General features: G+C 39.8%; 1 protein-coding gene across 1 annotated transcript; it reads left to right on the top strand.

Moving 5' to 3' along the window:
- LOC109847828 lies at positions 2-26,184 on the top strand (the record flags this gene model as incomplete). The annotated part of the gene is made up of 5 exons (XM_020417064.1): positions 2-114; positions 5,365-5,412; positions 18,188-18,428; positions 25,541-25,661; positions 25,751-26,184. Coding segments are annotated over 5 exons (714 nt in total), but the record flags the coding sequence as incomplete, so codon positions are not given.

Below are 26,898 nucleotides of genomic sequence, written 5' to 3'. Positions count from 1 at the left end.
GTCGTCGCTGTTGACTCACTACTCGTCGGTGAAGGCAGGGGCGGTGACTATAAGCCTAGGGTCCTGTGGATCTTTAGCGTACTCCGCGGAGAACCAGAACCCTCTGCTCCCGAGGTAAGAAAAGTCCTAATGAATCTTTTTGAGTAATTTTCTGAGTTTAGATGTAGAATGATTTTTTTTTCGACAAAGACAAGAGGTTTGGCTTCGTAAATATTTGATTTTGAGATTATGATGCATATTATCGTTACATTTGTTTATGCACGAACACTATACATTTCAACTATGATTATTTAAATGATCTATTTTACACCTTAGTAGAGGCTTTCAGAAACAATAAATGTTTCTTTTTGCGCTGGTAGAGTGAACTTAACGAGTTAAAATATTCCCTCTTATGAACTCAATTTATGATCGTTAGTAGCGTTTGAGTGAGTTTTTTGGTTACATGTTGATGCAGAGAGTTGTGGAAGGAGGTTTTTAAGGCACTATGCTGACAACTTATGTTATTGGTTGGAAATCATTTTGGAGTGCTGGCGGCTATATGACATTTAGGAAAATTCGTTTGATTGGCAGAGAAATTTAGGGCTTGTTTGGATTTGGAGGGGGTGAAGGGAAGTTAGGGGAACCTAGGGGAAGTTAAGTTAAGGGAAGGGAATTTCTAAAACTTGTTTGGGAAACTAGTAAGGTGAATCAAGGGGAAGTTATTTCACCCCGTTTGGAAAGTGTAATAACGGGAAGGGAAGGGAAGGGAATGTATATAAATTGACATAAATACTCTCACATATTATTAAGTTATATTGTTGTTAGAAATTAAATATCAAATATGCATCTATTGCTATATATTATTATTGTCATCATCTCCTTCCACATTGTATATCCACAATCAACACAAATCAGATAAATATGAAAAAATTTGGAGTATAGTTGGAATGAAAAATAATAACCAATATATTCATCGATGAGACTACAAAACAACACAAAGCTTATTTTCACTCTTCTTTTGCAAATATACCCAGTTAGCAGAGCAACGACCAACTAAATGATGAAACTCAAATACCTACACGAACACAAAATTACTATAACACTAGTCATTCAAGCTGCAAAAATCCCCAATTTTGAACGGTCTTTTACAAATTTTATTGCTCCATCAAACAAGCTCAGTTTGAATGATACAAGGTAAATTCATCAACAAAAACTAAAAAACAAATTGCGTTTATTAATACTATCCAGCATCAACCTCATTAACCAACATCCCCGTGAAAAATGTTCCAATGAAGCATTACAGAGAAATAAAATAAAAACTTTTTTTCCACAAAGTAGCTATTTATGCTCATATTCTCTCCACAGTTGACATAAGACCCCTTCAAAGAAGGGAGGAAGAACAAAAGCTTCACCCGCTTTCACTCATTTCTTCAATTTCGTTGAATTATTTGTTTGCGTCGAAAGTTGCTATTTTCATTGCTATCGAATCTATTACAACTTTAGTCGTTACAATAAACTCGAATAAAATAAAAAGTTGATCTTTGTATAAGATCTCCTTACACAATGAAAATAAAAAAAAGAATTTATAACTTTATCAAACAAACGCAGAGATCGTCTATCGGTCTTCTGCTTGCATGGGATCTTTGCCTGTGCCGGGGTTTATCCGTGGACCGCCTTTGATCTGGATCCGGTTGATCGAAAAATTCGGGGCAGAGGCTTCGTCTTCACGCGAGGAAGTTATTTGATTGAAGCGCTGAGATCGACCAAGCGAAATCAGGGCTCTTCTCGAGATTAAGACCGAAGCCTAATCTCAAGGGACGGACGGAACATGGTGTCGGATCTCTCAACTCCTCCTTCTTTATGCCGAAGAACTCGCCAAGATCTGTCAACCCTCGCTGAAATTCGGTGCTCGCTTTGACTCCACAATCCGGCAACACGTCCTCGTCTTGATAATCAATCGCCCGCTGAAAGGAGGCCCTAAGCTTGTATTTATAGGCCTAGATGCGGTTATTTGGATGAGAACAAGTGATTTGGCCTTATCTTTAGTCAATAACAGCCTAACCACGTTTGTAGATGATATCAAGTCAGTTGGGAACCTCTGAATGAAAAGATCTCAAGAAAATCGTCAAAACGTTCGAAAAACACTCAAGGGGGTCAAAACCGGCGCGACGGTCGAGCGCTGACCGCGGGGGCGCGCGGTCGGCCGGGTCGAGCTGACCCCGGGCGGCGGTCGCTTGGCCGACCGCGCCAAAACGCGAGTCGGCTCTTGGCCGACCCGCCGCGCAGCCGACCCGCCAAAACGCGGGTCGCTTGGACGACCGCGCCGACACGCGGGTCGGCTTCGGCGACCCGCGCTCCGCGGGTCGGTTTGGTCCGTACCGCGCGGCGCGCTTTTGGGCTTCGCTGACTTTCGTGTTTTCCGGTTCTTCCGGGACTTGTATTTTTTCCCCGTTTTACATATTTGATCGTCTTGTTGACTTGCACGCTTCGTTGCGGGATTAACTGTAGAACGCGCGTTGGTTGATATACGCGCGTATTTGATTGATGCACGTGTGTTGACCGACGCGCCCGAACTGATTGATGCGTGAACTGATTGACATGCACGAGCTGAATGATGCGTGCATGTTAACTGACTGTTGGGCGCGTTTGTACGCTTTGAGTTGTTTAACGTGTGCGGTCCACTTGGCGTTTGCCATTGTGGTGGTTCGTTGTCGTATTATCAACAGTTTGCCGATTCGCTTCATGCGCTTGTCGATGTCGGATAATCCTCTTTGCTACGGACACCTATAGGTATTTTTAGACGTCTACAGATACCCCCTCCAAAGTATTCCAGACTCATTCTTTTATTGAGGAGTCTGGAATGCTTTGGATAAGATAGGCCATCTCCTCAATTTCGTAGAGTGACCTTGAACTATCTCAATTCTTAACTTCTTCAGTCTTCAATCTATTCATTGTTTCGTTGAATAGGTAAAGTTCTTCTGGCGCTGCGTTTATCGTCTGACCGCTGTCGAAATCTTGAACTGAGATTTGTGTGTAACTTTCTGAACTTAGCTCGTGCCATTGAGTTGACTTTGAACTGATCCTCTCCGTCAGGAATTCATATCTGATTGTAACTAAAATCCTTGGAGTCATCTTTTGCCTTATTTTGGCGAAATTGCTGATGCGTTGACTGGCATCGATCTTTACTGTAACGCGTTTGACCGGCGTTAACACAGTTTATACTCGTACGTTTGCTGAAGTCTACACAGTTTAAGCTCTTAAGGCATTGGAGCATGACGGTCCCGAATGTTGGGCTGCAGGACCAACTATTAAAGCTGATTCATCTGCACGTGTGGATCTTATCCTGAAGTTTGTTGGATGTTCAAGTCATGAGACCAACTAATGAAGCTGATACGTCAATGACTCGCATTTATAGAATTTTTGGCAAATTCTCAGCCATCAACGGGTTTGATAAGCCTTTACCGACTACCGTTTGAGTCGGGCTAGCATGCGGATTGTTAAAGTCCGTTCTGCATGTAACGTTATGCTAAAAGAGTTAACTCTTTTAGTGCTACGATATTGAATACGTAGACTTCGTCTTTCTCCTGTGAAAAGACTAAACAGCGACGTGTGTCAGACGTAGACTTTAAGGTTTTTTGGCAAACCCTCAGCCTTCAACGGATTTGGCGTGCCTTTACCGATTACCGTTTGAATCGGGCTTACATGCGGATTATTTAAGTCCGTTCCGCATGTGACGTTGTGCTAAATGAATGAACTCCCTTAGACTTGATGCTACGATATTGAATACATAGACTTCGCCATTGTTATGGGCAGTGTTGTAAATAGCGGCAAATAGCGGGGCAATAGCGGGGCTATAGCGGATCGCGGCCCCTAAGCGCTACGCGTAGGGGGTTCGCGGCGGGATTTAGCGGAAAAAACCGCGAAGCGCTCGAATAGCGCGTAAAAGCGCTCAATAGCGGCCGAAAGCGCTCAATAGCGGCTGAAAGCGCTCAAAGCGGATTAAAGCGGCGAAAATCCGCTAAACCCGAAACCCGCTATCAAGTGAAGACAATTTTTTCGCCCCCAAACCCGACCCGAACCCGAACCCGAACCCGAACTCGACTCAGTTAAAAGGGAATAAAATCGGCTACCACGATTTTTCCTCTTCTCCGCATCTCCGAAGTCCAAACCCTAGCCGCCTCCTTCGTCTTCCAAGCAGCTCCGATTTTTCCTCTTCTCCGCAGCTCCGAAGTCCAAACCCTAGCCGCCTCCTTCGTCTTCCAAGCAGCTCCGAACCCTAGCCGCTTCCGCAGCTCCGAAGTCCAAACCCTAGCCGCCTCCTTCGTCTTCCAAGCAGCTCCGATTTTTCCTCTTCTCCGCAGCTCCGAAGTCCAAACCCTAGCCGCCTCCTTCGTCAGCTTCCAAGCATCTCCGAACCCTAGCCGCTCCGAAGTCCGAACCCTAGCCGCTCCAGTTTCCAGCGAACAGATCCGCTCCAACTTCCAAGCTCCAGCTCTCCTCCAAGCTCCAGCTCCAGTGCTCCAGCCTCCTTCTGCCGCTCCAAGCTCCAGCTCTGTTGGCTAGTTTTGCAACAGAGGAAAAGGTGTAAATCTCCTCTAAACCTTCTTTTTTATCCAATTTCATCTTTTTTAACCAATTTCTGTCTTCCCTTTCAATTATCCAATTTCATCTTTTTTAACCAATTTCTGTCTTCCCTTTCAATTAACTACAATTTCTGTTTATTAATATGAGTTCAGAGTTCCTAAATGAACACTGTTCTCTGTTGTTTAGCTCTGTTGTGGGGTTCTTTTATTCTCTGTTGTAAACTACAATGTTATGAGTTCCTAAATGAACACTGTTCTCTGTTGTTTAGCTCTGTTGTGGGGTTCTTTTGTTCTCTGTTGTTTAGCTCTGTTATGAGTTCCTAAATGAACATTATTCAATGAACTACAATTTTTGTTTATTAATTTGATGTAAACTGTTTCTCAAAAGTTTGAGTTTATTTTATTGCTAATAGATAGCACAAATATCATATAGGATTGCATGATTTGCAGGAAATAGTTGTCTTGCATGAGTATGACCTGAGAAATCCCAGTGCCTAACTCACATTCAGACTTTAGTCACTTCACTTTTGAGATTTCTAGCTTTTATTTAGCTTTGATTTAGACTTTTAGTGTTAAGTTTGGAGTTTGGACATTTCATGTGTTTGGAGTTTGATCTTTATTGCTTGCCTAGTATCTATAGACTATTTTTATCTATCATGATTCATGATATTATCTTGCTTTGCTCATTTAGTCATTTATCTATACTTGAATATGTTATTTTTTAGGTCAACTTTCTAGTAGTTAATATGATGATGATGATACTAATCAATGATTTTTTTATTGTTGAGCATTTTTATATTAGAGACTTGAAAGTTGAAGAAGGACAACTAACAGTCTTTTGGATAAACAGGTACGTTTTTTCATTCTTTAATCTTTATAATTATAGTATGTTGTTAATATTATGTAATTATCGCACATCTATTTCATGTATAGGCATCATGTATGCATTTATAGGATTTTTAGATTTTTATATGATTTTTCTTATTATTTAGAATATTTAAATATATTAATATTTGACCGCTATTTGACTGTGCGCTATTTGCCGCTATTTTGCCGCAATAGCCCGTAATAGCCTAAGCGGTACCTCGCCGCGACGCGACGCGATCCGCTATCAACAACCTTGGTTATGGGAATAGGCTACCCGGCAACGTGTGTTAGACGCTGACCTATCCCTACTTAGGTTTCGGGATAAAAGTCCCCAGATTGGAATTCTGGTGTCTTCTTCAATCGGTGAAAGACTAAACCGGCAACGCGTGTTAGGTGTTGACTTATCCCTACTCAGGATTCGGGATAAAATTCCCCGCGCGTGTGAGGCGCGGATTTTGGCGTTATTAGTAACGGTCTGCCACCAGTGTTTTAAATATCGCCCGCCATGTCCGACATGACGGCCGATATTGCGGATTCGGAGCCTAGCCGCCACGAAATTGTTGAATTTAATGCGTATGGTGTTTTTGATGTCATGTCGGGGACATGTCGGAAAATAGCGGATATATCGGGCGATATTTCGGCCATCAAATATCGGCCAGCGGATATATCGGGCGATATTTCGGCCATCAAATATCGGCCAAAATTCAGAAATATCGGTTTCACATTGACATGTTGAAATCATATGATTTGCAATATCTTTCACCTTCTATTTATGTAAAGGTTCACATTGTTTCCCATCCATTACCCATATGGGTGCTTGTTGTAGGATTTAATTACTTGTTATTGCATGTGTTTTCTTTATAATGGAAGGCTATAAGAACACATGAATTTATTTGTATTAGGTGCACATATACTTCGGTTTTACTAGTTTCTTGTTTGGAGAAATGACAGATATATAATAAAAATCCTGCAATTGTTAGTCGATGCAGTTAAGTAGTTTAGAATAGCAATTACGAGTTTAATTTTCAATTTCAGTAGAATTTTTTTTTTGTTCCTACTAGTATAATGCACGCGCTTTGTATGTGAACATTTTTTTTGTAATCTTTTTCTTTGAGTGTAAAATTATGAAGTGACTTTTATAATAACATAAATTCTTAAATTGAACAATTAATAAATCTTTACATTAATAAATAAAGTTGTGTATAAAGAATTGTATTAGTAATTTTTATATTCTGGATAATTATTATACTTTAATAAGAATTGTCTAAACATATGCAGTTAAGCTGTCCTAGTGTCTATTTGGTTTTCTATGCAAAAGCAAAAACTTGGTGGTTGCTTGTGAAAATGAAGACCTTCTCATATGTACTTTTTCATATGTTTAGATAATATAATTATCAAGTATGTGAAGATTTCATTTATGATATTATATCAACCTATCCGATATGGCAATCCGATATATTTTTCATGTCCCCCGATATATCCCCGATTTTCGCTATCCGACAAGAATTTTGGCCGAGTGACATGAACCCGACATCCGATATTTAAAACCTTGCCTGCCACAATGTCGAATATGTGGGCTTTTGTCCTTTTCACGGCAAAAGACTAACCGGCAACGCGTGTTAGGCATTGACTTATCCCTGCTCAGGATTTGGGATAAAATTTCCCATGCATAAAAGGCATGGATTTTTGTTGCTACGATGCTGAATACGTAGACTCGGTCGTTTTTATGGGAACGAACCACCCAACAACGCGGGTTAAGCGTTGATTTATTCCACTTAGGCTTCGAGATAAAATGCCCCAGACTGGATTCTGGTGTCTTTTTCAATCGGTGAAAGACTAAACCGGCAACGCGTGTTAGGTGTTGACTTATCCCTACTAAGGATTCGGGATAAAATTCCCCGCACGTGTGAGGCGCGGATTTTGGCGTTATTAGTAACGGCCTGCCACAATGTCGAATATGTGGGCTTTTGTCCTTTTTACGGTAAAAGACTAACCAGCAACGCGTGTTAGGCATTGACTTATCCCTGCTCAGGATTCGGGATAAAATTCCTCATGCATAAAAGGCATGGATTTTTGTTGCTACGATGCTGAATACGTAGACTCGGTCGTTTTTATGGGAACGAACCACCCAGCAACGCGGGTTAAGCGTTGACTTATCCCTACTTAGGCTTCGGGATAAAATGCCCCAGACTGGATTCTGATGTCTTTTTCAATCGGTGAAAGACTAAACCGGCAACGCGAGTTAGACGTTGACTTATCCCTACTTAGGGTTCGAGATAAAATTCCCCATGCATAAAAGGCATGGATTTTAGGAGTTGAAAAGGTGGTGTCTTCTCTTGGGGAAAGACGAACCGAAACGGAGAGGAAGAATTTTATATCTATCTGCGCCAAAGCTGAAAGGAAGAATTTTATATTCTATCTCCAGTTGCAAACAAGAAAACTCAAAGTGGGTTCACTTCAGAATCACGGGGAATGTGACAACTAGGTGGGATCTTCCACTCCGAGAATCAAAGAGATTCGGATTATCCTAACTTCGAAGGTTTGATTACGAACTAAGATGGATATTCTCGTTTATCGAGAGGGAATTGTGGTTTTGGTCCTAACTGTAGAAATGTTTGACCAGGTGGGAAGGTTTTGATGGCGACCTAATGTAGAAGGTTTTTGATCGCCATGGATCTGAAAATTGACGATCCATGTTCATTGAAGGATCGAGGGGATTTTGGTTTGATCTAATGTAGGGAAGGTTTGACAATGAGAGGTGGAGTGTAGATGACCTCGACTTTTATAGGGTTTGATCACTCGATTGTGTGGACCCCTCTCGTTCATTGAAGGAATGAGAGTGGATTTTGATTGTGGTCGCTAACTGTAGGAAGGTTGAGCCAGTGATAGTGGCGAGTGGGAGTGAAAATCAATGGGAGTGTTGAATTGTACAAATCATCAAGTAGGGGTTTTGGTGTTCAATGAGTAATCGACTAGCAACGAATGGATTGACATTCTGCGTCAAGGATTGACAGAGTCAAAATTCTAAGCATTATATCCGGACTCTAAACCATGAAAGTGTTGAGTGGCACGAACATAGGGGAGTTTGAATGGATTAAACATGAAGAATTTTGGTCGGTCCACCGTGCAATTAGTCTGATCGGTGGGGATTTTTGGGTGGTGGGAGCTGTGAGTCTTAAGCCCAATGAGGAGTTTTGTGAGGGAAGATTGATCTAGAGAGGTGATCGAATCTCATCTCAGCAAAAGAGTATTCAGAAGTCATAGTAGGAGTTTAGTGTTTATCACTTTGTTCATAATGATCGGGTTATCCCTAAGAATATTACATTTAACATTCTTCCGGGAACTTCCCGTTACATGAATTATCCACCCCCAGTTTTTTTTGTAAAACTGGGTATAACGAGGAGTACGTTATACTCAGTCGCATGTTCGGGTTATCCTTAAGAATATATGATTCTCTAGGAACTTCCCGTTACAAAAATCATCCACTCCCAGCTTTCTTTGCGAAACCGGGTTTAACATCATACTTAGTTGGATGACTGAGAAGTAGTTTATACTCGTATACTCTTTGGAGTGTAGGAAGGAGCAGTTTATACTCTTATACTTGTCGGAGTCTTCATTCGACTTAATTGAGCGATATAACGCCGGCTTCAACCAAGGTTTGAATGCTATTCTTGAGAGCGAGCAATCCTTGGTGGGATGGAGGATCCTCCTGTGGTACGCACAATACTTTGGATCCAAAATGTTATCTGCTTCCTCCTGATTTGTGATGGGTGGAAGCTTAATCTTGTTGTTTTCAAGGAGAGATTCGAAGATGGCTGGAACGTCCTCGTCCTTGAAAAATATTTTGCTGCCTTTGGGGTTGTTGCGATGTCTGATTAACGTCTACAACCGCTGCATGTGCCTTTCCTTTACTACGGGAGGCAAAGTTCGAGTTCGGAGGATTGGCCGTCGGTTGGCTCCTCTCGGCCTTCTTCCTTCGGAGGAAGCGTTCGGCTTGTTCACCGCGCACCTTCAAGTCTTTCCAAGTGTTAGACGGTGCGACTCCCATAACTTTCAATATCTCAATAGATAGGTTGTTATGACATGTCTGAAGGATGAAGTCCTCCGTGATCGGATCTCGGCAGTTCATTGCTTTATTCTGGAAGCGTTTGACGAAGTCGTCGACTGTCTCATCATCTTCTTGTTTCTCATCGAAAAGTGTCCTGATAGATACCTCGTCGTCGTCCTCAAAGAAGTTACCAAGGAATGAGTTCTCCATATCATCCCAGTTGTTAATACTTCCGGGCTTGAGACGGCGGTACCAATCAAAGGTCGGCCCGTGAAGGGTGCCAACGAATGACCGAACCATCAAGGCTTCATTGCCGGAGATCATACCCAAGTGGGACTTGAAGTAGATCAGATGTTGAGTAGGTGAACCCTTCCCGTCAAACGGCGTGAAGTTAATCAGGTTGAACTTCGCCGGATACGGGATCGAATCCTATTCTCTTGGATAGGGACATGGAATGCCGGTCCTTTTCACCTCTCGAGCAGACATTAGAGCGTTGATTTTGCTCTCGAGATCTTTCATTTTCTCATCCTCACTCGTGTCGGGCCTCGGACGATTTGAAAGAGGAATAACACGGCCACCCCCGACATTGTCATCTTCGGTGGAACCACCCCCAGCGTTGTTATCTTCAGTGGAGTCACCCCCAGTGTTTTGGTCAACGGGAGGGTTATCAGGATTGAGACGTTCATCTACATCTGAATCGCTATTTGCTTGGTTAGCAGTGTTGCGACGGCTGGATTCACCAATTTGATTCGACAAAGCTCGGATTTGTTGGTCATATTCTTCCCTCATCCGCCGCATAGTCATTTCCATTTCAATCTTGAATGCCTCTTTCTGTTTGGTTAGAGCATCCTCAAGAATTTTGGCGATTTGCTCGGTATTGATCATGAACACTTCGCGAGATTGTCCCGGACTGGATACCGTATTATCAGAAGCGATTGCCGAGTTAGCATCTGATGCTTCATCATCCGATGATAAACCTCTCTGCATTCTCTGGTAGTCCCTACGTCTGGTGGTCCCTACGCGTAGCCGAGTCAGACGATGCGATACGAGAGGGTCAGAACTAGAAGGTCGAATCGACTTTCCCTTATCAGCCATGTTAATTGTGACTTTTGGAAGTTCGTTATCATGAACAGCCGATCGCTTCTTGCGGAGCGGTCTTGGGGCAGCTACACGCTGATAATACTGCCCTGATAAGTTCGACGCATGGGCAGTGAGATTTTGTTTCTCGGGTATATCTCTTCCGAGACTTGTTCATACCCCCAGCCCGATAGTACAACTCATAGGTCAGATGACCGGAGCAACCTATCGTACGTTGACACAACTCCCCAAGTATAACGTTGTCATCGTCAGATGAATACGTTTCTTTTAAGGGATTTGCCGCTTTATCAGCGTTCTCAAGAGTCACATGTTTAGAACTATACTTTTGGGAGCGCAAGATCTCAACAGGCTCCTGGTTTTGAATACACACCCCCAGACGGGTGGAAACTGGAGTTTTCCTTTTATAAGAAGGCTTGTTATTGTTGAAAGGGCGTGTGCGACCCCCAGCTCGACGAGTTGCTCGGGGTTCAGTCACCGGACCCAAACGTTCTTTGCTCAGAACTTTGCCTCGATCCTCGTGCAAAGGACCCAGGCGATCAACTATCCTCACCTTGAATCGGGACAAATCCATGTTGTCGTGGGGCTCCACCAGAGGTGCGGAACTCGAAGGGATCAACGTAACCGGTGCAGAACATCTTCTGTCTCGACCCTGGCGCGGGTCAGATTTAAGTGACCGACGGGTTGGAGGGTCGGATTCAAGTGACCCGCGATTTGGAAGGTCGGATCCAAGTGACCTGCAAAGTGGAAGGTCGGATCCAAGTGACCTGCGATTTGGAAGGTCGGATCCAAGTGACCTGCGATTTGGAAGGTCGGATCCAAGTGACCTGCAAATTGGCGGGTCGGATTGGAGTGACCTGCGTTTTGGCAGGTCGGATTTGGGTGACCTGCAGATTGACGGGTCGGATTGGAGTGACCTGCGTATTGGCGGGTCGGATTGGAGCGACCTGCGTTTTGGCGGGTCGAATTGGAGCGACCTGCGTTTGACGGTCGGATTGGAGTGACTGGCATCGCTGGCAGCAGGTCGGCATTAGAGTGACTGCACATTGCGGTCGGATTGAATGACCCGACGCGCGCCGGCGGGTCGGATTCAAGTGACCCGCGATTCTCGATCTTTTCGGCCGCCGTTTTGGATTTTTGCCTCCAAGTTTGATGCAGTCTTAGTTGTTTCTTAGCTATGTCCTTCTGCATCTTTTGTGCTTTTTGCACAAGAATTCGCGTGCGCGCAAGCGCGCGACGCTTTTGAATTCGCTCCTCCAGAGTTGAACGGATTTTTTTGATTTGGATCCATTCATTTGCTATTGGTTTGGAGGGGAGGACATCTGTCCGCTGTTGGGGTGCTTGACGTTGCCTAATTTTCAGATCCGCCTCGTAACGGATCCCGTCAATTGACTCCAAGGCTCTAGCGAGTTGGCGCGCACAGCGTTGGCGCTGCCTTTGCCGAGCTCTCTTCGATAAAATGGGCGCGCCTTCTGTACTCAACTCCTTGATTGAGGAGGAGTTCAGATCTGCAGATCCGGACTCATTGGAGGCCGGAAGGGCGTTGTAAGGTTCAGCTACCGCAACAACGGGGGCGTTGATCTTCCTTCGCTTGCGAGAGGCGGAGGATCTGGAGGAGGAGGACGACTGATATTCCTCGAACTTCAGTTGGTCGAACTCGTATTCGACCACTTCTTCAACCGGGATGCAGATCCGAGGTTGCGACACGACAGCTCCGGCAGCGAAGCTGTTGGCTCCCACTGTGGTCGCCAGTTTGTTTGCGTCGAAAATTGATGTATTCATTGCGGTATTCATTACAACTTCAATCGTTACAATGAAAACAAAAAAAGATTGTCTTTTTATAAGACTTTTACACAATGAAAACAAAAGTTTACAACTCTCGTCAAAACAAACGCAGAGGACGTTTATCACCCGCTGCTTTGCGTGGGATCTTTGCCTGTGCCGGGGTTTATCCGTGGACCGCCTTAGATCTGGATCCGGTTGATGGAAAATTCGGCAGAGCTTCGCCTTCGCCGAGGAAGTATTTGATTTGAAGCGCTGAGATCGACCAAGCGAAATCAGGGCTCTTCTCGAGATTAAGACCAAGCCTAATCTCAAGGGACGGACGGGAACGGGCGTCGGATCTCTCGAACTCTCCTTCTTTATGCCGAAGAACTCGCCAAGATCTGTCAACCCTCGCTGAAATTCGTGCTCCTTTGACTCCACAATCCGGCAGCACCTCCTCGTCTTGATAATCAATCGCCCCGCTGAAAGGAGGCCCTAAGCTTGTATTTATAGGCTTGGATGCGGTTATTTGGATGAGAACAAGTGATTTGGCCTTATCTTTAGTCAATAACAGCCTAATCACATTTGTAGATGATATCAAGTCAGTTGGGAACCTCTGGAACTGAAAAGATCTCGAGAAAATCGTCAAAACCGTCGAAAAACACATCAGGGGGTCAAAACAGCGCGATGGGTCGATCTGACCCGCGGGGGCGCGGGTCAGCTTTGGCCGACCCGCTTCGGCCGACCCGCGCCTCCGCGGGTCGGTTTGGTCCGTACCGCGCGGCGCGCTTTTGGGCTTCGCTGACTTTCGTGTTTTTCGGTTCTTCCGGGACTTGTATTTTTTTCCCGTTTTACATATTTGATCGTCTTGTTGACTTGCACGCTTCGTTGCGGGATTAACTGTAGAACGCGCGTTGGTTGATATACGCGCGTGTTTGATTGATGCACATGTGTTGACCGATGCGCCTGAACTGATTGACGCGTGAACTGATTGACATGCACGAGCTGAATGATGCGAGCGTGTTAACTGACTGTTGGGCGCGTTTGTACGCTTTGAGTTGTTTAACGCGTGCGGTCTACTTGGCGTTTGCCATTGTGGTGGTTCGTTGTCGTATTATCAACAGTTTGCCGATTCGCTTCATGCGCTTGTCGATGTCGGATAATCCTCTTTGCTTCGGATAATAATGTTCATCGCCTTCTCTTTGTCTTGAGCTATGTGCGGACACCCATAGGCATTTTTAGACGCCTACATTATCCAAGGCCAAGTCCTGCAGGTCCAGTAACAGGAGAGAAAATCTTACATTGAAAAATCAAAACCCTTGCTCAAACTGGGCGAGAGATTGAGGCGAGACAAGACGCGGAGGAGAGAAGACGCGGAGGCGAGATGAGACGCGGAGGAAGAAGAAATGGTGGAGGCGCTTGCAACGAGAGTTTATACTGTGGGGTTTCTGTGAGCAAATTTTAGCCATTGGATTTTGATCTTAGCTAGGGGTAAATATGTCTCTCTACGTTTGTTGTATTCCCCCCTCTTTATCTTCACCCCCATTATACCCCAAATTGGGGGGAAGAAATCATGGTATTTTCTCACTTCCTTTCCCCTCCCCTCACCCCTATTAACTTACTATATTTACTTCCCAAACAAGGTTAAAAGTTACCCTCCCTTCCCCTCACCCCCATTACCCTCAATCCAAACAGGATCTTAGTGGTCCATGCATAGACATCCCTGTGATATGAATTGTCTACTATTTGTAGAAGGAAGGTTATATGTGCTTTAGACTTTTGGGGATTGTGGTGGTTTTGATTCTAGTTCACATACTGCTTAATTAAAAGCATTGTAGAGATTTTATTGCTTGATTTGTATTTTCATTTGGTTGAGGACCCATTTTAGCTAGAAGAAATGTTAACAAGTTGCTTTGAGGGCTAAATCCCATAATAGAACGACATGTAAAAGAGTGAAGAACTGATATGTGATTAGGCCCATGGCTTAATTGGTTAGTATTTACTTGAAGTAAATATATGAGAATTTTATGAGGCTGCTTATTGATCATGTGCGACAACTGACTACCTATGTTACATGGACATGAGACGTAAGTGTCAATTAGTCAAGCATCTGAAAGTGTCCTGCATGAAAACTCTAAAGCAGGAGGACACATGAATGCACACCATGTATATGCACACCCACACATGTACATGCTTGAGGGGGCGTGTGCACCCTCAATGCCTGCATGTACACCCAGTGACAAAGGATCAAAAGGGCCATGGACCCACACATTACATGCTTGAGGGGGCGCATGCACCCTCAACACCTTCATGTACACCTAGTGACGGAGGACCAAAGGGGCCATGGACCCACCTATAAATCTCCAATCACAAGATAGGCCAACCGACTACATATTCGCGCCAATGAAAAGCCAATATGAATTGCATAATAGCTAGGGAAGCTAGGGTTTGAAAGATAGATGCATATGCTCTAAGTCACCATTTCATGCATTTTATTAGTGAAAGTGAGCATGTCTTTCCCGACCCATTGATTCGTTGCATCTGATGTTCATTGATTCTGGTTCTACTTCTTGGAGATAATCTAGTCTTATATGAGGTTCGGAAAGAGTTAGTGCACCTGTGTGAAAAATTGAACTATCAAAGTCCAGAATCAAGATACAATTTATTTTTTTAATATAAGGGGTAACTGGTGGAAGATAGTATAAAGTGCCCCTAATAAGATTTACACATCTTCTCTAAGAAACCCTCAACTTTTTTTTTTGACAACAAAGCTCATAAGTTTTTATCCCTCTCTTTTAAAAAGCCATCAACTTTCCTCTTTTAATAATGAAGCCCTTAACTTTAACCCATTTCTTCTAAGAAGCCCTCAATTTTCTCCTTTTGTTATTGAAATCTCTTAAGTTAACTAGAATAGGTGGGGGATTCTTTGAAGAGAGGGGTTAAAAGTTAGGGTCTCCTTCGTCAAAAAAGAAAGTTGAATGCTTCTTAGAGGTAGAGTTAAACTTAGGGGCTTCATTGTTTAAAGAAAGTTTGGGGCTTCTTAGAAGAATGGGTAAAACTTAAGGGCTCTTTAGACTATCTTTTCGGGTAATTGCCTTATAATAAAATTCAAAGGATCATTAGACTTTCTAAGAAGATGTTGAATGGAAAATGGATTTTTTATATCCTTTAATGTACAAGTTGAAAAAGTTGAGTCTAATCATGCCTATTGCAACGACAAGTGTTAAAAGAGCATTTCATGAACTGGTAATTATTAACAATGGCCCCCATAACCAAATGAGCGTTGAATACATGAATTATTGTTTGGTTTCTTATAGTGTAAAGCTATATTTTGTAGCATGACGAGGAAGATGTCATGAAATCGTTTCAAGAAATGAGGTAAAAAAGATTGTTACACAAAACACTATATTCTAATTTGGAACTTGATTTTGAAAGTCTGGTTATGTAATTATGCCAAAAAAAGGTTATCATGTTTAATTATTAGGGTTTGAACCCTTCATGAAATTCCTAGCTCTGCCTCTGTGTACACCCATGCACACGTGCCTTCGCTCACTCACGTAACACACACAGTGATATTAAAGACGGTGAAGCCAATGCCCCACTTTTTCCACCAAATCTAGTCTAGGATATGAGTGACACTTGTATTTTAAAACAAGGTCAGAACAATGAATCTGAAGCAAATTGTACGGTGGAGGCAGTATTATGTCAAGTTTATTAGACCTAGTGTATGTTGGATTGTGAAGTACTTTGACGCAAATCTTTCCTCACCAAATTGAATGATTGGAAAACCAAATTAAAGCTCCAATCAATTTAATTTCATCTATATCATGTAAAGTGTTTACAAATGGAAAGTTAAATATGCTAAATTGATAATCAGATTTTTTTGTCTATCCATCAAGCGGATAAAAACTGATAATCAAAATTAGCAAGTTTAGTTTAATGATAAGGTATACTATATTTATGGTCTAATAAACTTGAGTTCCTTTTTTTTAAAGGATTGAGGTCATGATGAAATAGTTGGATTGAAAATTTATGTCTAAACCATAGATCTGAGCATAATACTTTGAGCCATTCATTTATGTTCGCCTTGGTTGTTAGGAAACTTTAACAAAGTGAGCTTTTTTTATTGATAATCCTAACATTGAATTTAAGTAGGGTGGATTTGACTCCAAAAGTCCAAATTGTTCAGCAAGGATGCAAATATATATATGTGTTTATTATCTAAGGACATGTTGTTGTCAATGTTTTAAATATCAGAAATCGAGAAAATATTGGATGGCCAAAACTCATATCGGATTGCAGATATCGGGGATATTTGGTAAATATCGAAATGTCATAACAGATGTTTGCATATATAGTATAATGTACTAAAATGTTATCTCAACATATTTACGGAAATCTAAGCATACAAAATGTAAATAATATATGTTAAGGATCACTAATTAACCTTGTAAAACAAACAAAAGTACAAATCAACGTTGCAACATTTCGTTTGATTTTTTAGGCCAAAATGTCATTTGATATAATGGGAAAATCATGATATCTCGTCCAAAAATTGCCAAACATGCTATATTTTTTTGCGACAAGCCATATAAAAGGATATATCGACCAACATATTGGTTGATATATTGGCCATATCGGGGATATATCACCAAAATACCCAAAAAATGGTAAATGGTATTTAAAGACCATTGTGCAAGCACTGTGAAAGGATATGTCAGGGGATATATCGGTCGATGTTGGGGATATTTAAAATAATGCATATTGTTAAGAAAAGCATCTCATGGATCTGGCTTCTTCCATTGTAAATCCATTGTGGGTTATTTTTCAGATATTTTTTTCTTTTAAATTCGTCGATATTTTTTATGGCATGAAAAGTGTCAGAATCATGGGACATCAGTATATCTGAATGCTGTGTCGCATCAAATCAAGTTGTCCGAAATGCAAAATTTTGTAAACATGACTGTGATTATATGTCTAGAGAAAAAGAGATGGAATGAGAATTGTTGTGTGGCCTAGTGCATGAGCATGTTGATAAGTTGCATGACAAGGTTGATCTGAAATACAAGGTCTTAGATCTATGCTCTTAGTATCTATTGTTGGTTTAAATTGAACACAACTTTTATCACTATAAAGATACATTAACAATAGAATATTGATAGCTCTTGGGGCCCCCCCCCCCCCCCCCTCCTTTTCTTTTTGGAAGATCAGATACCTTTACATAGTTCTTCATGCAATTTGACTTTTTGACCTACTGTAAAGCTATCGGATAATAAGCCACTTATATGCTATCCTCTGACATGGCTTGATAAGAAGGTCCAATAATTCCTTATGCTAAAATCCTGACGTCCATGGGAAAATATAACATGCTCTGATTAGCATCATTGTATGATATCCATTTACACGTTAAAGCATAAAGGAAAACTCTTCCAGTAAGTAAATGAATTAATAAATAAACAGGTAAAAAAAAGTTTTGTCATGCTTATTTTTAGTCTTTCCGATTATGGTAAATACATAATGCTGTTTCATTTGTCTGCTTATTTTTAGCTTTGCAGAATTTTTCCAGTCTATCTGTTTTGATCGAACTGCTGTTGGAATGCTGTTTGCTTTTAATTCTTTTCTAATTACATATCTTTAAAAAGCAATAGCTTCTGAAGGTGCATCCCTGGGATTTAACTGCTGCTAATTTTCTTTTGGTTGTCTAATTTATTATTTACCAATAGCCTTATTTTGTTTACTTTAGTTTTCAATTTTATCCATACAACTGGATTTCATCCATTTGTTTTCTCCCTTTAACTTAATCCATTTGAAACAATTTTTTGCCTTCTCTTATTCTATTGCTTTCCTGCAGATTATTTGCTGCTGTGGATGATATATTTTGTTTATTCCAAGGGCATATTGAAAATATTCCACATCTGAAGCAACAATATGGATTGAGCAAAACTGCCAATGAAGCTATCATCGTCATTGAAGCTTACAGGACATTAAGAGATAGAGGTCCTTATCCTGCAGATCAGGTTGTAAGAGACCTCAATGGAAAGTTCGCATTTATTCTGTTTGATAGCTCATCAAAATCAACCTTCATTGCCGCTGTAAGTAAATCTGAAACCATGGTTTTTCCAACTTCTTTATGACTCGTGCAACATGGCTATTAAAATAAGACACTCAGAACTGTATTTAAGCATATTTGCTATATAAGAATGGTTAGGTATATAAAAAATGAATGTTAATAATTGTCAGGCTAATCATTCTAGGATTCTCATTTTGATGAAAGATTTAGCTTGGTCTTTGAGCATTACCTTGAAATATTCTCTACAGATTTTGTCCTGGTCTCTTATCTGCCCCCAGATGCACAAAATAGCCATATTCTCTTTTCATTTATATTGCACTAACTTTTTTTGTGCTTTTTTTCAATGGTTAGTTATGTCGATATCATACATGGGACGCTATTATGTTGTTGTGATACCTTTCTTATTTAGGTCTAGTGCCTACTGGAGACGAGCAATTTCAGTGATGTTAGGGTTTACAGTAGATTTACAATTACCTTCCCTTTCATGAAATGAATGGGAAATGCTGTTATATGTGAATTCATTTAGTTTTTATTTTGTAGAATATATGATGGGATGACTAGTAGATGATTGAGGAATTTGACTATTTATAATTTGCCCATGCAATTTGTAATAAAAAAAGTCTAGCAGATATAATTGTAGCATATTATGAGCATACACTAAGATATATGACAGTCTAAGTAAATAAGTTGAAGAACTGAGTGCACCAGTAGAAGAATGTGTAAGAAGAGTCCAGATTTGAGATCTTGGTACCACGTAAAGGTGCATTATTATCCACTGTCCTCACGACAAAATCCAAGTCTAGTAGAGGTTAACTACAACTAAGAAAAGTCAAAAACGCAAGGGCACACCAATTCTTGTGTTCTTGCCTTGGCTTAGGGACAAAGGGAAGAAGCAAAGATGTCTAAAATTAAAATTCAAAAGTAAAAATGAGCTCTCACTTAATGTTCCCTCCAGGTCCCCACATAGTAACCCTGTAGTTAAAATTCCTCACTCTTTATGATTTCTAAAGAAGTCTACAATCTAATGTATGAAGCCAAAGCCATCATTCATATTTTATGTCATAATAATGTTGGTAAAGTACCTGTTTTCTGACTTAATTTCCTTTAGGTTCTTAAAAGATTGTCGCAAAACACTTTACATAAACATAATTGATTTTGTCTTAAAATTTAGGATTATTTACATCCTGGTAACTTGTGGTATGATTTAAATATATGGGTGACCCTTGGGTTTTCATATCTACATGAGTGACCCTGAGTTTACTGACCGACATGAAATTATTAATGGAGCTTAATATTGCATATGAAAAGACAAAAATGCCCTTCCAAAACAACACATTTCCTTATTGTTTTGGTGGGTTTAACTCCAAAAGTTGCTGACATGGAATGTGGGGACCAATCAAAGTTCAATGCAATTGAAACAAGCTGAACAAATTAAGAAACAAATCATTTTATGTAGGGTTACTCATTTACTGGGATACTAGTACCTCAAATTTCCAATAATTCTATATTAGTCCCTCAAATATTTGGAATTGCTCATTAGTACCTTAAATCCTAAGGGTCTTGCAGTCTAGTACCTCAATGACTAAAATACCCCTCTTTTTTATTTTATTTTTTGCAAAAATCCATCACGTCTAGAAAAGAGTTATTTGCACTTTGGTACCTAAAATTTTCTTTTTTTATCTTTAATACTCCAAAGTTTTTTTTTGACACTTTAGTATCCTAAAGTTTACACCTTGTTTAAATTTAATATCTAAGTTTTTCCTGACACTTCGATACGATAAATTTTTCCCCTTCAACTTTCACTTGTATTTAGACCCGTGCAAAGCACGGTTTCTAAAAGATTCTGCAAATTGGGGGACCTAATAGCAGTTTTAACAATATAAGGGACTAATTCCAAAAAAGAAATATTTAAGGGACTAATATCGAAACTAAGAAGTAAAATTGCAATGAAACTCACTCTTCTTTTAACTAATACATGAACCTACAAAATTACCTTAGGAATCCTTCCCCTCAAGTTATATATTTTGAGGAATAATAGTGTAGATGAAAAAGTTTCAACCGGCGATTCATCGTGAGGACGCTCATTCCTGCAAGTTATAACTTATTATACCAATAAATTTAGCAGCTGCAATATTCCAATTATGCGAGAATCGTCAACTTTTATCAACAGTTTGACGATGCAGAAGTTTCCTTCTAGGAATATGAAATTATTATATATATATTTAGACCCGTGCAAAGCACGGTTTCTGAAAGATTTTCTACAAATATTGAACGTATTATTATATATATATTTAGACCCGTGCAAAGCACGGTTTCTGAAAGATTTTCTACAAATATTGAACGTGTGTAAAGTGAATCGAAGACGGGTACAATTTGCTCCTTCAAATATTGAACATGAACTTCCAAGTATTTAGTCCATTCAATATAGGCATCAGAAACAATTTCCTCCAAATTTAAAAATAGATTATGTTTCTCAGAAAGTAATATTTCAACTTACTCCTAACCGATAAGAACCAAATGTAAAAATAACTATTCGATATAATCCATGACATGTAAAAATAACTAAATGTAATATTTCAACTTACTCCTAAGTGACATGTTGCCTAGCTTTCCAGGTAAACATTTAGTAATCCATGACACCAATAACTATTCGATATAATAGTTTCTCCAAAAAAGTAATAAAATAAAATAAAACACAATAAGAATCATGACATCTACAGAATCAAAATATCGATACATATATACGACTACAGTTTGTCTCATTCATATTCTTCCGTGTTTCATACAATTAAGAATAATTTCTACATGACTGCTCGATGCATTAAGCAACAATAATTTCTACCTTGATGACACGTGACAAATATTGTTCATAAAGGAAATATGAAGTCCTAATGTTCTATTAGGACTGAATTTTTTTATAAAAAAAAAGATAAATGGAAAATTTCACCTCAATGTCACTCGAATGGTTTGTGGAGTAAAGTTCCCTTCGTAAGTTATAAGGTTGCCTCCCATCCGTAGTCTCCTCTGGAATCATATACCAATGACATCTCATCCAGAAGCTCCTATCAGGTTCTTTCCATAACCTAGAGGAAGCCAACCAGCCCAAAACATGAATAAATAATATACTTCATATTGTTAATTATTCAACTAAATCACATTTAACTCGTATATTATATTTCCATGATCACTTATTTTCATTAAAACAGCGCAAAACATTGCATAGAGAACAAAAAGGTCCACAAAATAACAATTCACTATAACTCCAAAGCGGCTGATTGCTGACATCAAATCAGAGAACAAAAAGGTCCACAAAATAACAATTCACTATAACTCCAAAGCGGCTGATTGCTGACATCAAATACATAACAAAGTTCAAGTTTTGATTTACAATTCACTATAACTCCAAAGCGGCTGATTGCTGACATCAAATACATAACAAAGTTCAAGTTTTGATTTCCATATTGGGACAATTTTCATCGATCAATCTTTTAAAAAAAAGCATTCCTATAATTCTAACAGAACTTACACAGAATTCATACATTTCTGGAAGGGAAAAAATGTAAATCTGAGAATTTCTTGCATGCCTCATGGTATCAACCTTTTTTTTTATGTAAACATTTTCTTATAAGTTATAACCTTATCCTTATGCTCTATTATTCTGTTACATGAATATGAGCCAAGATCCTTTCTTTCTGTATAAAAAACATCCCCTCAATAGAAGATGTTACTTCTATCTAAGTTCTCCACTTAGATCAAGAATCAAACATGTATCATATCCAAATATAAGGACATCAAAGATCACAAATGTATTAATGAGTCCAACATGATTTACTGATTGAAAAGTGACATATTGAACAACATGATAGCGATTCATAGAAACGATCAAGGGGTATTTCGGTTCGCCGCCGTCTGCGGCTGGTTCGTAGAGAGAGAGGCTGTAGAAGGCGGACATGAAGCCAATCCAACAACATGCATAAAGCAATTTCAATTAGAATCGAACACAAAACATGCATACAAATTTGAAAATATGCAAAAGAGTTGTACTAATAGTAATTTAGATTTGGATTTATACAAATTTGGAAATTTAGATTTGGTGTTAAACTAACCTAGCTAAACCACGGAAAACATCACCCTGGGCATCTTTAAGTGTCTTCCCCTGTTCAGTTGTAATATTCATAGCAAGCTTATCCTGAAAAAAAACACAGATATCAATCTGTAATCTTTTGAGATTTGGAGCTAATACCCAAAACCCATTATTCCACACACACAAAAACAAACAAAAGCAAAAAAAATTTAAAAAAAGGAAAAGGAAAAGGAAAATCACGAACAAAATCAAGAGCAAAATGCAAGCAATCCCGCTTATTTTGATTCAGATCCCACAATTACGAAACAAACCCAGTTGAGATCTCCATTTGAGCAATAATAAATCAAATTAAAGGGAGTAACATAAATTTTACCTCGGCCCTCTTTTGAAGGGAGCAACACAAATCACAGTGTAGAGAAGGAAAAATGCTATTTTTTTTAACTCAAACTCTGCCCTTTGCTTGAAAAAAAGAGGGTAGTCGTCAATTTAGCCAATGTTAAGGAACCCTAATTTTTGAAGTGTCGTCGGTGATGACGAACTCGGAGACGCTGAGAACGCCTTTCTCCTTGAAAGCGGAGACCGCTCGAGGGCTCGTGATCCTCTCCATCGTGCCCTTTAACGCTTCGTGCAGTTTTTGCGTTGCGTGAAAACAATCGATGGACTTAACCCTAAAAAGAGAGAAGATATTAGATTTTTAGATTGATTTGGGGGAGAAATCGGAGTTGGGATCAAAAGTTGGGAGAAGGTTGCGTGTAATTTGACTCCACACAGCTTGGACGCTTTGAAAAGATCAATGGAGAGAGGAGGTGACGGAGCGCGATCGCATCCTTGACGTCATCGCTTGACGGGCGAAGAAGAGCAGAGAGAGAGAGAGGAGAAATAGTGAAAAGATGAGATTGTGAACATTTGAAATACTGGAGTTCGCGCATAACAGTTGTCCATATATTTAGGGGAAGTTTGGAGAACGTGACCGGTAAAAAGAAAGAAGGCGTAGATTTTGTAGGAGAACGTGGTTTCATTTTATTTTTTCATTGTTCAGATCTTTAGGTTTTTAAAAATATATTTTTTAGGAATAATCTGATTGGTCCAAATCAGATTTATTGTTCATAAGAACTTTTTGAGTGTTCTTCTTTAGTAAATAAGAAGTAGATACCCTAAATTTTCATTTTGGACACTTTTCTAGCCCAAAGTATGGGTACCAAAGTTTAAAAATGTGTAAAGTTTGATTTGAAAGAATGTGGAAACATTGAGATATGAAAAGCTAATGTGTAAATTTTGGTGTATCAAAGTGTCAAAAAAACTTTGGATATCAAAATTAAAAGTTTATAAACCTTACGATATCACATTGCAAATAATCCTTACACAATTAAGGTGCCAAATTGGAAGTCCTCTTAGGATTTTTAGGATTTATGAGCAGTTTCAAAGTTTTGAGGGACTAATATAGAATTACGGAAGATTTGAGGGACTAGTATATAAATATAAACCTTTTATAAAAAAATTATTTTCCCCCATAGTTGCTATGCATACATGAAACCACGGGCTGGAAAACTTTACGCCAGCATCAGAAAGGGAAGTAAAAAGGAAAGAAAAAGTAGTGTTAACTTGCCGTCAGGATTACCTGTGCAGATACGTTGATCCTAAGGTCACGGGTGTAATAACACTGTACCACAAGGTACCTGAATGTAAAAAAAGCATTTTAGGAATTCCCATGCCGTGGCAATTAACAAGTTATCAAAAAAAGAAAACGGTATTAAGTGCATTAGATTTTGAGCAGCAGGGAATACGAGTTAGCAACCTCAAGGTTATTTACGTAGGTACAAAGAGCCCAGGGTCACCCGTGTAGTTACACCATATCATAGGGTACCGGAATGTAATTAATTCTAAAAGTTAACGTTCCAACCAAAATCGCCAACTAAATGAAATTAATGTGCGTAGCACGTGCCAGACTTCTAGTCTCTTTTAACTTCAGTTTCCACTGTATAAATTTTTTTATCTCCTGTATTTTCTTCAAACAGCAAATCCTATACGTAGCCCGAGCCAGCTCATTTACACTATTCTGGCGTTAAGTCCTCATTCATTCCTCAAAAGAATCCTAAAATTGTGAAACAGTAAGTCTGCTCTTAAAGAGCCATATTAGTTTTGGAGCCTGAAATTCACTGATAGCCCCCAAGGCTAGTTAATTGTATGCGCTCAAGCAGCCTACTCCACTTAAACACTATACTTCTCTCATGGGGATTTGTTTACAGTCTGTATAACGGTGGTATGTAATTTTCTCTTTGCACATAAAAATAATAATTTATTGCACTATCTCAATAATGGACAGCTGAATGACTTGTTACCATCACATGAAATGTAGAGCTGATGGAAGGTTGGTATGGAAATGGGATTGCATTTGACTGAAGGTCAGAAATGAGATTGAAAGAAATGGTAATATGAAGATTAATGCAGGCACTAATACTGGAGTTACCCAGTCAGATAAAGTTTATGTTTGTGAATTGTGGTCATGCTTAACGTTATTAAGGGAAAAATCACTAGCGTCGATGAATCTAAGCACATCCTTATACTGTTAAAATGAGCTGATATACGAAATGAAGGATAGTTAACTATATATCTGTAAAGTTTAGGTTTATTTTGATGTCATGGACTATCAGTGTCCAGCATCTAATTTTGCATGAATGACTTCTATTGCTACTCCTTCAGCTATATAAATCTTTTTCTCTATTTAGCTTATGCATATTGAACTTTGGATGTATATAGGTGATATACTCCATCTGTAATGTTATCACATAATTACATGTCTTTTCTGCTGAGTACGAATATTGAAGTGGAAAGAATTCTATCTTGCTGCAGATGCACTTGAATAATAGTGTGGTTGTGTATGTCCACGACTCCATGCAAATATGTGCAAGTGTGTGTATGTGCATGTGTGTGTATGTTCTTGCATAGATAGGTCTCTGCGTGCGCGCTCGCGTGAGTGCGACTTGTGTGTGTATTTCTGAACAGTTGATTTTTCATCCTTATCTTCTAAAGAAATTTTGTTTACAACACAGGATGCAGATGCTAGTGTCCCTTTCTTCTGGGGAGCTGATTCAGAAAACCACCTGGTTCTTTCTGACGACGTAGAAATTGTAAAGAAGGGCTGTGGGAAATCCTTTGCACCGTTCCCTAAAGGTACAGAACAAAATAATTCTAACTATGTGATGCTCTTCATACTTAACTTTTGTGCTGATATACATTATTCCTAAACATCTTTCGAGCAGGTTGCTTTTTCACAACTTCAAAGGGGTTGCAAAGTTTTGAGCATCCGTTGAATGAGGTGAAGCCAGTTCCCAGGGTGGATAGCCAAGGGCAAGTCTGTGGTGCTAATTACAAGGTCGATGCACAGGCAAAAAGGGATGGTTTAGGAATGCCCAGGGTTGGAAGCGCAGCAGATTGGTCCTCTCACTACTAACCTGCAAGTATAATCTAACTGGGTCTCCTTATGGTTTTGCCAATTTGTATCTTGCTACTATTGTTCATTACTTCATCTGCGTATATCTTTATTTCCCGCATCGTTTAAAGACTGTACATGCTTAATCATGACTTATTATTGCATGTAACATTTATCGTGATGTGATTCTGCTCCTTTGTTCAAAAATAAAATTGAAAGCTTTTCAGGCTTAATGTGTGTTTTCTTATATGTATAATTCCGCCTCCATTCACATTTTTAGTAAGATGCATTGTGCTTCAGAGCACCTTCTTCTTTTCCTGCAACAACCATTTGTAGAGGGTCCAAGGGGAATTCCTCACTTTATATTATAGTTTTCTGTGGCATGAATTTTGTTGCGCATCGATTTGTGTCTCCATTTCCATCTCTTCAGGTGTGACAAATAAAATAGTCCTCGAGCAGGGTAACGGGATTTCCACCCTTCAATTTGAAGTGTCAGCATCCTGTAACTTAATTGATTATTGAGAACATTATCAATATTAGTTGATTTATCTAAATTGCTAGGACTCTAATCTGGAATATTTGTACGGCTCCTCTTGATTATCAGAATGAGTGAGTCTATTAAAGTACGTGTAAAGTATAATTCACCATCTGTGACACATCATATTGCACATTCCATTTGTATTCTGAACCACACGAGGAGTTCTCCGAGCAATTGTGGAAGGCTATTTCTGAAACTCGGTAATGCGCCTAGGGTGTCATGTGCATTTGGAGGTACTAGGAACATTTAGCCTAGGGTGTTATGTTCCTAGTACCTCCAACTGCACATAACACCCTAGGCTCATTACTCAGTTTCAGAAATAGCCTTCCACAATTGCTCGGATAACTCCTTGTGTAGTTCAGAATACAAATGGAATGTGCAATTCGATGTGTCACAGATGGGGAGTTATACTTCACACGTACCTTAATAGACTCTAGTTT

This window comes from Asparagus officinalis, chromosome 7, assembly GCF_001876935.1.
Source record: "Asparagus officinalis chromosome 7, Aspof.V1, whole genome shotgun sequence".
NCBI lineage: Eukaryota > Viridiplantae > Streptophyta > Magnoliopsida > Asparagales > Asparagaceae > Asparagus > Asparagus officinalis.
This window is presented reverse-complemented; position numbering and strand designations above follow the sequence as displayed.